This window comes from Molothrus ater, chromosome 13 (assembly GCF_012460135.2).
Source record: "Molothrus ater isolate BHLD 08-10-18 breed brown headed cowbird chromosome 13, BPBGC_Mater_1.1, whole genome shotgun sequence".
NCBI classification, from domain to species: domain Eukaryota; kingdom Metazoa; phylum Chordata; class Aves; order Passeriformes; family Icteridae; genus Molothrus; species Molothrus ater.
The window spans coordinates 5,224,094-5,237,395 of record NC_050490.2 but is presented as its reverse complement, the minus strand read 5'-3'; the positions used below and the strand labels follow the sequence as shown (position 1 = coordinate 5,237,395).

Sequence of the window (13,302 nt, the reverse complement as noted above, 5' to 3'; positions counted from 1 at the left end):
GCAATGGAACCATCTCCCCTCGGAGGCAGTGGAGTCACCTGGATGTGTTTAAAAAAAGACTGGACGTGGTTGTGCCACCAAAAACTCAATGCCATGGTTTAGTTGATGAGCAGGTATTAGGTCATAGGTTGGACTTGATGATCTCAAAGGTCTTTTCCAGCCTACTTCATTCTGTGATTCTGTTCTGATGTGGGCAGTGTCAAAGGTTGGAGGAGACGCTGATACTGCATTTCTTTAAAAAATTTTTTGTAAAAATTCAGATAAATGACCATAACAAACAGACTATGGAGCATACTTGCATACTGTAAACAGAAAGCAAAGAAGGTCAGTTGGATCCAAAAGAAGCAATTACCTCACTATCTGCAGTAACTAAAATCAGTCTGGGTCATAAGGCCATCTTGTGGGGTCTCACCAGCTCCCCAGTTTGGGAGGCTGGTGGGTGTTGGGGGCTCTGTTGGCAATGGGGCCCAGTGAGAGTGCCTGAATGCAAGGCTCAAATAATACAAACCCAGTAACTGCTGTCTGTAAGCAAAAAGTTCAACCCCAGAGCTGTCTGAGGAAGGGCACAGCATTGACAGACAGACAGTTGTCTCAGAAAAAACCCTAAGAGTGCTTGCAGAGTCTTGGGTGACAGGCAGTTTGCACGAGGGACACCAGACAAACTGAATTTGAGCCCTGCTTTCACATTTGAGCTGTGCTGGAATATATACCTTGATGTCTATGTTTGAAATGTCAGTGCATGCTGCCATTTAGTCCATTCTCTTGGAATCTTTAATTGTGTAGATAAAGTATATTGTTCAGAGCTGCAGTATTTGTTGTCTTCTTTTTGACACTGATTCACTGAGAAAGGACACTCTATTGTTAAACTGGCCCTTTCCAAATTACGGGATTTTATGATTTGTATCTCAAGCAAGTTCCTTGTTTCCTTGACATGATCTTCCTTCAAGCCTTTCAGTCTTTCAAAACAACATTTCTAAGTAACTGTGAAATTTTGGAAATCGTCCAGTATCTTTGCTTAAATCACATCTGAATGTGGATAAGTGCATCCTGAGGTGCAGTGCATAATGGTAGATGTTATTCTGCTGTGCTTTCATTTTGGTTTTGCCTTGTTTTCATTACATCTGTAAGTCTTCAAGGTAAGAACTGCTTTTTTAAAAAATCATATTGCAGAGGATGCACAAAACCAAGATACTGATGCCTGGTCATTGCAAGCTATGGAGTTAGAGCAGGAATTCATAAATCCAGTCCTCTGTCCTCTAAATTATTCTACCTCTTGAAATTCCCTATATGTTAGCAATTTCCCATCTGCCCTCCCCAAAATATTATGCCCTTATGAAAGAAGTTTCTGCTGTGGCAGAGTAGCCCAGTGAAGCTATATTTAAGAGTTCTTGCATGTTCTGAAGTAGATGCTAAATGGGAACTGGCAGATTGAGCAGAGCAGCACTCCAGGATTTCCTGTAAGAGAAGATCAGGCACTGTTGTGTGTCACCACTTGCACAAATTCAAATCAATTTCCCCAATATTTTTTTTCCTGTTCAAACTGATATTCAGATTTAGTGCTTGTCTTCCCTGAAGTCTGCTCTCAAACAGATTTACAGGAGCATGTAAGATCCCATCAGGCACAGACCTAAAGTTCCCTCTGAGTGGATATATTGATTTTGTTCAGTGTATGTCTTCATTTCTGGCAGAAGGATTAATTTCTCTTGCATTTCTGGACTGAAGTTAACCTATTACAGTAAAACATGACCATAAAGCAACTTGACTTCAGGTCCCAGCTGTTGGGAAAACCCAACTTGTATTTAAACAGTAGACTAAACTATGATGCTTAGAATAGGTTAAACAGATCAAAGAAGCAGACTGAATGCTGTATTTACAGTGTCTGTGACTGTAACCAGTAGAAATACTGCTAATCTTGGCATGCAGGTGAGTCCAAAATACAAATATATTGCCAGTTAATTTCAAGGTACTACATTCAGTTTTGAGAAAAAGACCTGTTAAGTGTCTGCTTAGATGCATGTAGGGAATGCATGTAGTGAACAACAAACTGATTATATACAAAGGAATAAAGCTTTTTGGTGCTAATAGATAATATGACTTAACAGAGGTTCTCAGTGACAGGGATGAGGTGGATAAGCTGCTTTGGCCTGTAGGGCAGGGTTACTGCACGGTCTACAAGGGCATGGCCCATTCTGCTGATGAGGGCAGGAGGGTCACTTCAGATGTAAGTGTGTTTCTGGGGCCCATGCAGGGTAGTGGGCTGTGTTGTTCATTGTGATGACTATGAATGATGTGCAAGAAGATCTGTTACCTAAAACAGGCTCCAACAAATTTCTTTGTCACCTACCAGGGTGGTGACCCTGCCACCACATGACAAGCACAAATGGTATCCTATGTTAGGAAAGGTTACCTAAGAAAGTTGCATGAAATAAGAATTTCAAAGTCAAAATGTTTTTTGTGGTCACTGCTGTGACTAACAGGGCTTCTATGTAGTAATTTAAAAACAAGCTGAGGATTTGCCTGGGGAGGAGAGGGGGGTGGTGAGAAAGGATCCTTGCAAGGTGGCAACAGCCCAGAACAAATTTCCAAAAGAAGTTTCCAGAAAACCTAAAATGTGAATTAATGGTGTACTCAGGTGCGCTTTATATAACAACTAAATAGCAGGTATACACTTGTTAGTCACTATATTCTATATTTGTCCTGTCTGCACACACTGAAAAGCCCAAAAGTGTGGTTAAAAAAAGGCTCAAGCAAACAAGTCACAAAACACAGTACAGCAAAGTGAGGCATTCCACTAAAAATGGAACACAGCTTTCTCCCCACTGCTTTGCACCCCTGGATCCTGCCCAAAATACTCCTCAAAATAACTGGATCGTTTTTGTTGCTGGCCTCTCCTGTCTGCTTCATTCACCACACATGGTCATGGTGTAGGCTTGAGCAAGGAGTAGCCAGAGTAAAGCCTTGCTATAGAGAAGACAGACTGTCAGTGCTGGCCTTGTCTAGGTTCTAAGCTGGCAGGCTAGAAGAAAGTGAACTGGGCACAGTGCTGGAAGTCCCCATGCTGACTGTCACTTTCTTACTCTGGGAATGACTTGCTTCTGCTTAATTTCTATCCCTACACCTCTCTAAATATCTGTAGGTGCTGCATACTTTCCACACCGTGGCCAGCCAGGCCCATAAGGCAATATGAACTGGGGAAGTGTGGAAAAATGGCCAGTTCCCTCCTTGCAGGTGTGCCCTTTGCTCTGAGCATTGAGGCTCACTGCAGTTGCTGCTGCACAGGATGTAGAGGCCCCTTGTCACCACTCCACCAGCTCCATCAAGGCAGGATGGCTGGCTAGAGTCCAACTAGAAGTCATTCCATTTCTCTTGGAGTGTCTATGTCACTGAGGGAGATTATATTAACACCTATTCAACTCTAGTTTTTCTATTACAAAAAACCACCAAATGACAAAGCCAAGTCTGCTTGTGACTGGAAAAAAAAAAAAAAAAGGGGGGGGAAGAAAGAAAAACAAAGCCAAAAATGCACTTTACAGCTTTTTCCAAAATATCTTAAAATTGTCTGGAGTGACTCACTGACTCTGCTACACATCGAGAGATCTAAAGGTATATTTTAAAATAAAACTAGAGAGATGAATATTAATTCTGCTTCAGCCTCAGCTCCAAATTTATTTATGGCTTAGTGTTCTGGATTGAGCCTGTTATAAATCAGCAGGAGAACCTATGCTTAAGAAACTACAGGATGATTAAAATAACCATCTCCTTCTGGGGAGCTTCGTGCAGAAACTCAAGGCAGGCCATGCTCCAAGCACTATTTTATTATCTTTGGAGACATAAAAAGCTTGCTTGGTTTGTCTGGCTGGTAAACACTTTGCCAGTCATATGTTGGCTTTAAAAGCCAATGTGAAAAAAGTCAGTGTTGTAGTTTTCCAGAAATGTCGATTCTTCATAGTGACTGTAAAAGCCAGGGACTTACAAGTGGGGAGAGGGAGAAATGGGGGCCAGTTTTTTGCACCAAGGCATGAAAAAGTTTTAAATATATTCTGCTTACATTTTAATAATATGTCCCCAAAAGCTTTCAATATATTGATTGTCTCCAGGAACGCAGGGAGTCTCCATCTGCTGGCCTTTGGGAAGGCAGTGCACCAGTGGTGCAGCTGCTGGTTTGAAACCTCCCCACAAGGGGCTCTTTGAGTCAGCCTTGGAACACGGAGCTGGCGGAGCTGTCCCGCCAGCTTGTTTGCTGCAGCAGTCTCGTGTTCAGAGCTGCAATGTGATATTTCATGCACACTGATAACCACATTATCATAGCAAATAGAGTCAAAGGGACCAGCACAGCCCAGCACTGCAGAGTGGGAACATTGCTGAACAGCCTCTCTTATTACACAACCAAGAAATGCTGCAGCTGTTTGCTTACAGAGGTGAATGGGAATTACTTCTTCACTGACAGACAATGCATGAAGAGTTTTTCCACATTATATGCATTTCCACATTTCCACAAATATGTCCAGATGATGGCAATCAGATGGATTCTTTAATTTCACTTTTCATTTCAGCCCTTAGTGATGCATCTGCATACCCCCTGACAACTTGTAGCCTGAGTAAATATAATCTCAAATTACTGAAATGTTTGTAGGTGTCTCTGAGAACGAAATAATTTGTAAACACTAAGGAGCATGTGCCAACAACAGAGAAAAAAGGTACACAGTGCACATTCTTGCAGGAAGAAGCTTGCAGGTAGTCCTAAGTCTTACATTTCTTGTACATAGATACCTTGTGGTTTAATATTGCTAATGCTTATACAGCACTATCAACAATATCACAATATCATCATAACCAGGCTGGTTCTGGCTAAGAATGGTCTTCAGGCTGAAGGAGGGACGTATGGCAGGATGGGAATGGCAAAGTTTGGGGTCAGCCTGATCAGCGGCCCAGCAACTTGGAGCGTTTGGGGCTTTCCAAGACTGGTTTCAAAGGTTTAGTTCTGCTCACAGGATGTCCCAACAGCTTCTTATTTCAGAAGAAGCTGAACATCTCCCTCTCCCTTGAGATTTTGCCATCTCAAGTTTCAAGTTCCAGCTAGAGCAGGAACATTTCAGAAGGTCTTGTTCAGTCCTTGAATTCACAGATGTTAAGTGAAGGGAGTGAGGAAAGGAAATCTGGGCCGATGGTCCCCTATTTCACAATTCAGATTGCTACTCGACAATGTGAATAACTGGGCCTGAAGAGTAACATAATAACAATATTAGTAACATAATAATGTAATCCTAATGACATGGCAAGAAAATTCCTGTTTCCCTGGTAATGAGCTGATCTCCAAACAAGATAAAATGTGCCATTTTGCTAACACAAGTCTCATTCAAGCTAGTTATCAGTGTAGTGTGTATACTGTCTTTGTGCATAATGGCAAGTTTTTCCAGGCATACTTTGCTTTGGAATCAAAACACTTCAGAACGAAAATGCTGAGATGCTGGCACAATTTGTGTTAGCATTTACAGTTATTTGTGGACTGTAAAGTAGAACCAAGATCTAATATGTGTGCAGTACAGTACAAAATTTGTTGTACAAAACTGGAGGCAAGTACGCACAGAGAGAGACAGGTGGAAGCCTTTGTAGCTTACTGCAAACAAAGAAGCAGAAATAGCATGTAGTCTTTTGACTATCAACAATCTTGTTTAATATAGCAGAAAAGTGATATCATTTGTGTAGAATTACAGTTCACAGATACATATGATACTTTTACTGTAGTAATATTCAACAGATATAATTAGTATATACAATTAGATATTGTAAGAGAGGCTAGAGGTGAAAAAATTCATTTTAAATCACCCAGTTCATCTTGGGACTTTCCATTTGTGTTTGAGATGGGAGTTCCAAAATTAATTTTAATATTTCTTTTACAATAGTTTCTTTACATGTTATTTTTTCACTGGCAAGTAGATTTTGCATTCTGATTCCTAAATTTTATCTGAAATAGTATAATTCTATACCATTTCATTATCTTCCTAATCCTCCCAGAGTATTACCAGAGTAATATTTCTTACTTTTTTTTTTAATCTGGATTATTGTGTGTTGTCCTTAGATTTGTTAATTAACTAATCATAGCAGTGAAATTGAAAACCTGAATGTCATTTAAACATGCAATACTTGTAGCTTAGAAATAACTATGGGTTTGCCCCTTGTGACACAAGAAATAGTACCAGCGAGTTTTAGGTTCTGGAGTGTCTCAAGTGCTTTTGAACAGTTTTCCCTTCCTTGATCAAATGGATGAGCTGGTCCCAATTATAATGTTTTCCACGCAAATAGATACTACTAGGTTTTCTTTCAACAGGATGCTTGGAAGTTTTTTTCTATGCTCTGATGCAGTATGTAAACTGAGCTGCCTATTATTTTTTTTAAATATACCTGCACTTCCCTCATTTGCCAAAAATTAATGAGTAAGCCATGTTCAGTTGTAATGAAGATAAATTAGTTATCTTGGCTATAAAACGTTCTATTCTGATGGGATGAAATAAAGTGATGAAGCTGATGTTGGTGGCTGCCAGACATATGAGAACTTTCAGGCATTTGTTTAAAGCATGAATTTAAAATAACTCTTTGTGTGTACAAATAATACCTTATGTGAAAACTATTGCGTTTATTTGTACCATCACATCTTCATTGGTTTGTTCAAAAAAACCCACCACAGAGATTACTCACATTCACCTTTATTTATCCCCTTACATTGTGCCCAAGCTGGGGTAGTGCAGAACAGGCAGTTTGGGGCAGAATTAAAGCACTGCCTTTTTATTTTTTTTTAATTAGAGGCTTCTGGAATCCTTGGAAAAGTGATGTAAAATTAGAATAGGCTCTTAGAAATTAAAGAAACTAGATCTCAGATACATATTAGAATTCTACTTAAAAAAAATAAACACAATCTTCTGATGGAATCTGTATCGGCCCAATGCCATTTGTACTGCCAAAGTCAACCTTATTTCCCACAGGAAGCAACTCATTAAGAAATGAGGGATGCTTCCGTATTACTGGAGAGAACCATAAATGCCGTGGCAGTCGATGGCCGGGGAATTTTTTCCGGTGCCGGTGTGAGCAGGGAGAGTTTAGAACTTGTCCTTTGGCCCGAGAACCTTTGCTCCGTGCCCTGTGTCACACTGCCCTCAAGAGGTGTGCTCGGCAGGGTCCTGGGTGTGGGACACGAGTCCTGCCCGTTTGCACGCCCCAGCCTCAGGCTCAGAACTGTCACAGATGCTTGCTCTGGGCTTTTGCCTCCTTTTAAATGCTTTGTCCTTCCCCTCGGAGATCTAGCACTTTAGAGAGGAATCTTGAACCTTGTAAGGAGGTGCTGGTGTTCCTATGATCAAACACTGAAAAAGTGTCTGAGCTTTATTTTCAGAGGCCATACAGGAAATGGAAATAGATTTGCTGAGACAACATGTCAGCAGAAATGTGCTTGTTGTATTTTATGTGCTCTAGTGCAGTTTCACATACAGCTGCCTGCAGCTAAGCTTCTGTCCACTGCAGATGGCATAAAAGTCACAGAACTGCTTGGCCAACTTCAGTAGAGGTTTTATTAAGCTGAGACCTTGTGTTACAACTTACCTATATTCTGATGCTTTCTATTGATATTTTGCCTACCAGCATCTGCCTCAGAGTTGCACCTGCACCAAGTAAAGGACTCACTTCTTTGTTCTGGGCTTCTGTGGTCTCCATTACATACTCATGGCAAGTAATGTTTTCAATGTTTTCAAATATTTAACACCACTGATTTTATTTCTGAGGAATACAGCAGAACAAAAGAACTCTCCATGCAAACTTCCCCTCTCCCACTGTAAATTCTTAGTACATATGCAAGATACCAATTCAGGACCAAATTCTAAGCTCAAATGCTCTCAGGTGGAGCCTATAGCATAGATGGATGACTACACATATCCCAGAACAGGATGTTGTGTGAATATCTCTTTTGTAGCAGAGATAATGATATGCTATATTAAACAGAAATTTCTAATATACAGTGCTAAATCACAAGCTCCTGATCTGCACTGATTGAACCCATTACAAGCATGCCTGTAGGATTTATATTAGCTACCATCTAAAGTACTCTGATCTGAGGAAGGGTGGGAGCAAGAGGAGAGGCTCTGGTTCCAAATCAAGTGATTTGTACTAAAGAAATCCTGTAAAAGCTAACCAAAAAGGAAAAACATACCCAGAGCTCCTACTCCAGTTTTCCTCTGCACTCAACACGTACACCTCACTGCAAGCCACTGAAAACTACCCTTGTTTACTGTAAGCAAAGCTTTTGAGATCTGAGTGTTGAGAGTTGCATTAGTGATCAATTATTTTTCAATAGGCAAAGAGGCTGCATTCCAAACATGCTTATGCTGGTCCTTATGCATCATCACCCATGCGATAACTGCTATGCATCTTGACTCCCTAACAGATAAAATCATCCTTACTTAAGTACTTATCTTGGCAGCTAGAGATAAAAACACTTAAAGGCTACCACATTTTCCGTGGGCATGGTAACTAAAACAAAGAAATGAGCACATTTTTGCACAGAATTACACTGTTCAAAGATGCAGTGAATGGCTGTCAACCCACAAGTGAAAAAAGAAAGAAAACTCCATTATTATCTTGCAAAGGAACAAGGCATAAAGTCAGTAATAGCAGTGCTAAAGTGAAAGTAGACAACCAAAAGCATATAAATGTGTTTATTTTACCATATCTAAATTTAATCTTGTTAATATATTGTTTCCTTACTTTGAAAGACTAAGTATACTGCTAAGATAATCCACACAGAGATAAGAACTGACTGTTTTGGTTAAACTGGCTTATACTGCTTGGAGAAGGCCAAGTGATGCAGGTACAAGGGGAAAGTGAGAAGAGCAGATCTTGTTGAGGTTTCATACTCATTGTTTGTGTGTAAGGATGGGTGGGGCACAACACGAGGATTAAATGTATGCATTGGTTAGAAAAGACAGCAACTGCAGTCAAAAGTGCTGTTTTAATGTGTTGTCTTCATTATACATTGTAGCAGAGGGTGCAGAGTAAACAAAAGGGCCTTTGGCTCATGTAAAGCATGCTAACATGACCACCTTTTTAAAAGCTCCTTCAACTAGTAATTCTTAGATGTATATCAAGGTTTGTATGTTGTATGAAGTAAATTTAAATATTGTTTTCCCAGTTGATTTTTTCTCTACTTGTATTTGCTTCTTCAAAAATTATACAAATTTCTATATATAAATGTTATATAAAATGTTATATAAATATAAATTTAAATTCATAAATATAATAATAAATGTATTTAAATTTTATAAATTTATAAAATAAAAATTATAAAATATAATATAATTTTTATATAAGTTATATATAATTCAACCTGTAAAGTATATGATGGGAATGTTACTTACCTAATAGAGCAAATATTACAAGTTTGAAGGATGGGGGTGTGTGAGGAAGATGTATGGTTTTGTGTCAAGGTAACATTTGCAGCCATTTAATTCACAGTTTGGTATCAATGCTGCTATCAAACCTAATGCTGCTTCTAGCTACACAGCTAGAAACACAAACAAATTCCATAGAATTTGGAAGTAAGTAGTTTCTGATGCTGTGAAGAACTGGGTATTTCATGCTCTGAATTTCCCCCCCCCCTTGTGTAAACAGGGTGAAAAAGAACAAAGGGTAAAGAATGACGTTTTGCCAAGGAAATTAGTGACCACCAAGACATCTTTGATATGAATACTTAAAGTATCTCATCTGAAAATCCATACAGAACTGTCAGTTTCTAAAGTATTCCTCCATGAAATAGTGCAGTACCACATATAATAGACGGAGGTAGATGCTTTCTGTGTCTACACAAAAGTCACACAACAGGCAAAACCAGTGGCAAAATTGCATTTCTCACATTAAGGTAAGAGAAAGGGTCTAAAGCACCTGATATGCAATGGTTGTCACAGTTCCTTAGGCTAAAAATCCCCACTTTTATGCTGGTGGACTTTATTTGCTCTATTTGAAAAGGAACTGTATATTGGTATTGCAAATTGCTGTATGAGAACTGCTGAGTTATTCTGCATTATCTGGTAAAGCTGTTACACATCTGTACTTTTATTGCCACTTAAATATTAGTCATAGAGTATGAAATTCAGTAACAAGCTAAATTTGAGGCCATGTAGCTCTTGAAAAAAATGCTGGCATAAGCCTCAGGCCGTGCATCTTACAGAACAGAACGTTGGAGGACAGGCTGGACACGAGCTGGCAATCAGCGCACGCAGCCCAGAAAGCCGGACTGGGCTGCAGGGGAAGAGGGGCATTCTGTGCCACCCGGGGAGAGCCCACCTGCAGAGCTGCCTCTGCTCGGGGGGCCCAGCACGGGAACGACGAGGAGCTGCTGGAGGAGGCCACCAAGCTGGCCAGAGGGGTGGAGCAGCCCTGCTGTGAGGAAAGGCTGAGAGAATGTTGGGGATTGTTCAGCCAGAAGACAAGCTGCAGGGTGACCTAACTCTGGCCTTCCAGCACCTGAAGGGAACCTACAGGAAAGATGGGGTATGACTATATGGCAGAGCATGAAGTGATGGAGAACAAGTGGGAACGGGTCCAGATTGAAAGAGAGCAGGTTTAGATTAGCTATTAGAATATTCTTTATTGTGAGAGTGGTGAAGCACTGTCACAGGTTGCCCAGAGACGCTGTGGATGCCCCATCCCTCGAAGTGTTCAAGGCCAGGTTCGATGGGGCCTGGAGCAATGTGTTCCAGTGGCAGGGGTTGGAAGCGGATGCTCTTCAAGGTCCTTCTGCCCCACAGCCCTCCCCGAGCTCCGGGGCCGCTGTCTGCCGGGCCGGGCCGGGCCGGGCCGGGCCGCGCCGCTCGCCGCTGCCCTGGGCCGGCCGGCTGCCTGCAAAGCCCGGCGGGTGGGGAGCGGCGCGCGGAGCGGACGGGAGAGAGGGCGGCTGCCCGCAAAGCCCGGCCCGGCCGCGCGCGGCGCGGAGCGGGAGGCCGTCCTTAAGATGGCTGTTGTGCGCGGGACGCCGCCGCTGTAGCGCCGCGAGGAGCCGCCCGCCCGCCCCGCTCCGCCGCGCCCGCCATGGAGTGCCCGCACCTCGGCTCCAGCGTCTGCATCGCGCCCGACTCGGCCAAGTTCCCGCAGGGCTCGCCCTCCTCCTGGTGCTGCAGCGGTGAGTGCGGCCTGCGCTGCGCGGCCCTCCCGGCCCGAGGTGACCCGGCCGTTCCTTTGTCCTCGCTGCCCGGCGGCGGGAGGGCGCCCCGCGGGCGGGGGAGGGCTCGGGGGCGCGGGGGAGGGCGGCTGCCACGGCCCCCACCCGCCGGGGCCGCCCCGCGGGACCCTCTGAAGGGTGCTGCGCCTTCCAGCCGCCGCTGCGCCCGCGGGGGAGCCGCGTGTCGAGGCAGGAGCGGGGGCTGCTCTCCGGCCCCCGGCCCTGCCCCGGGCTACCAGCGCGGTACTGTCGGGCCCGGGGTGGGCAGCGGACTTTGTCCCGGCGGGACCAACGTCCGACGCCGCGGAGCTGTGCGGGGCCGCGCTCCGCGCTCCTTTTGTCTGCCGGAGGAGCTGCGTGCTCGCTTCTGTCCCGGGACCGCGGCTGAGGGGAGAGGAGCCGCTGGCAACTGCAGGGTCAGTGTGTTCTTCAAATTGGTCTGAGATTACTTTCCTATTTTTTTTTTTTTTTAAATACGCGTTTTTGGAAGGACTTTAGAGAGTGTAGTTCTAATAAGACTGTTGGGGCTTAAGGCGTCGCTTGGGACCCCCCTTCAGGCCCAGGAGCATCTCAGTGAAGGTGGTCTGTGGGGTTTGGGAGTCACGCTCACCTGCCTGTGAGTCAGTAGGAGTGAAGAGGTGTCTTTTTTTTTTTAGTATTTTGCTCATTGATTTAATAACGCAAATAATCCTGTCATCACTACTGTCCCTCACATGATCATGTTTGTTCAGAGGCATTCCCTTTAAACGTGCCGTGCGCCAGGTGTTTTAAATTTGGCTTTCTACACAGATAACCCCCGAAATTTGTTGTTTGTGTGCTGTAGCTGTGTTCAGTTGTGCTCCGTACGAAAGCGGACACAACTATATCGGTTTCATGTGGGAAGTAGGCCCTGCTTAGAGCAGCAGCGGGACTTGTGCCTGTGGGCACTGGAGAGAAAGAGAGAAAGCCTCCTTTGGGAATGACCAACCAGGGAGCACTGAAGGGCTGGATGTATTTTAAGGTGTTCCTTTTTTTTTAAAGGAAAGATGGTTTTCCTTTGTCTCGTAGTGTCAGTGCCTTGGTGTGGGAAGGCTGCTGCTTACTTAACTTGTTCCTGATTGCAGTTTCCGGGAGCCAAGGTGTGGTAGTATTTCTGCTTCCTTTTGCAAAACCAGTTATTTTTCTCTGTAATGCTTTTGATTTAGAGAATGTACACTTTACAGTGGAGTCATGTGAAGAAATGAGTAGAAGGAAATGAGAAGTACAGGAAAAATTGTCGTCCCTAATGTTTTTTTATAAAAAACAAATTATTGACAAGAAGTTTAACTCTGTAAGTCCATCTGTTATCTTCAGAATATCACGGGTAAGCAATGTTGTCAACAAGAAGCATATGGCAGTAGGGAACTGCCCTTCAGAGAGCTTAGATAAAAGTACCAAAACTAAAAAGATATTCAGAGGTATTAATATAATAATGAATATTAATATTCATAGCTTAAAATAATAGCCAGTTTATGGGTACCCTCCTATGCATTCTGCTTCTCAGCAAAGAAGTTCGGCACTTAGAACAAATTTTTTGTTGTTGTTCAGAGGAGTTTCTCCCAAACCAGCACTTACAGGGAAAGCCAACTGCTGGGCAATCACCAGAGTTCTTTTACAGCACTGAGGCAGGAGGAAGGTGTGAGGGCTTTTTGGGAACTGAATAATGATGGCACCATATCTAAGGGAGGTTTTTGTTTGTAATGCATTTTCAGAAAATAAAGATAAATCGTACAGTACTCACATAGATAGCTGTAGAAGTCTTAACAAGTGGCTAGAGGAAAAAGCTGGGTACATTGAATTTAAAGCAGTCCAGTGAAAAAACAGCAGGCTCTTGTTAACTTAAAACAAATGAAATTGCGGGGTTTTTAAAAATACCTGTTGTATTTCTACTAGCATACTAAAGCTGTAGTGCCTCAGTTCTCACTTCCAGCTAATAGTATGTGATTATTGCTACATTAACTGCTTAATGGTATGTAGAGTACTGTCTTCTTGTTTGTACTCGTTTTGGTGACTTTTTTTTTAAAGATACGTAATACTGGTTTATGTCAGGTCACACTAGATACTATGTCTTATTTGCTGGGTTT

The 13,302-nt window shown here is 42.8% G+C and overlaps 1 protein-coding gene across 3 annotated transcripts in view; it reads left to right on the top strand.

Moving 5' to 3' along the window:
* The first annotated feature begins 10,978 nt into the window (after positions 1–10,978).
* USP3 (ubiquitin specific peptidase 3) overlaps positions 10,979–13,302 on the top strand; it is a 38,637-nt gene continuing 36,313 nt past the window's right edge. Inside the window, exon 1 of one of the 3 annotated variants that reach the window (XM_036389452.2) lies at positions 10,979–11,161. In XM_036389452.2, the coding sequence (XP_036245345.1) occupies positions 11,071–11,161 (91 nt within the window). In that variant the 5' untranslated portion in view covers positions 10,979–11,070. Of the gene's footprint in view, positions 11,201–11,503; positions 11,617–13,302 lie in introns of those variants that run through there. The other 2 variants (XM_036389450.2, XM_054516235.1) reach the window with 2 other exon arrangements.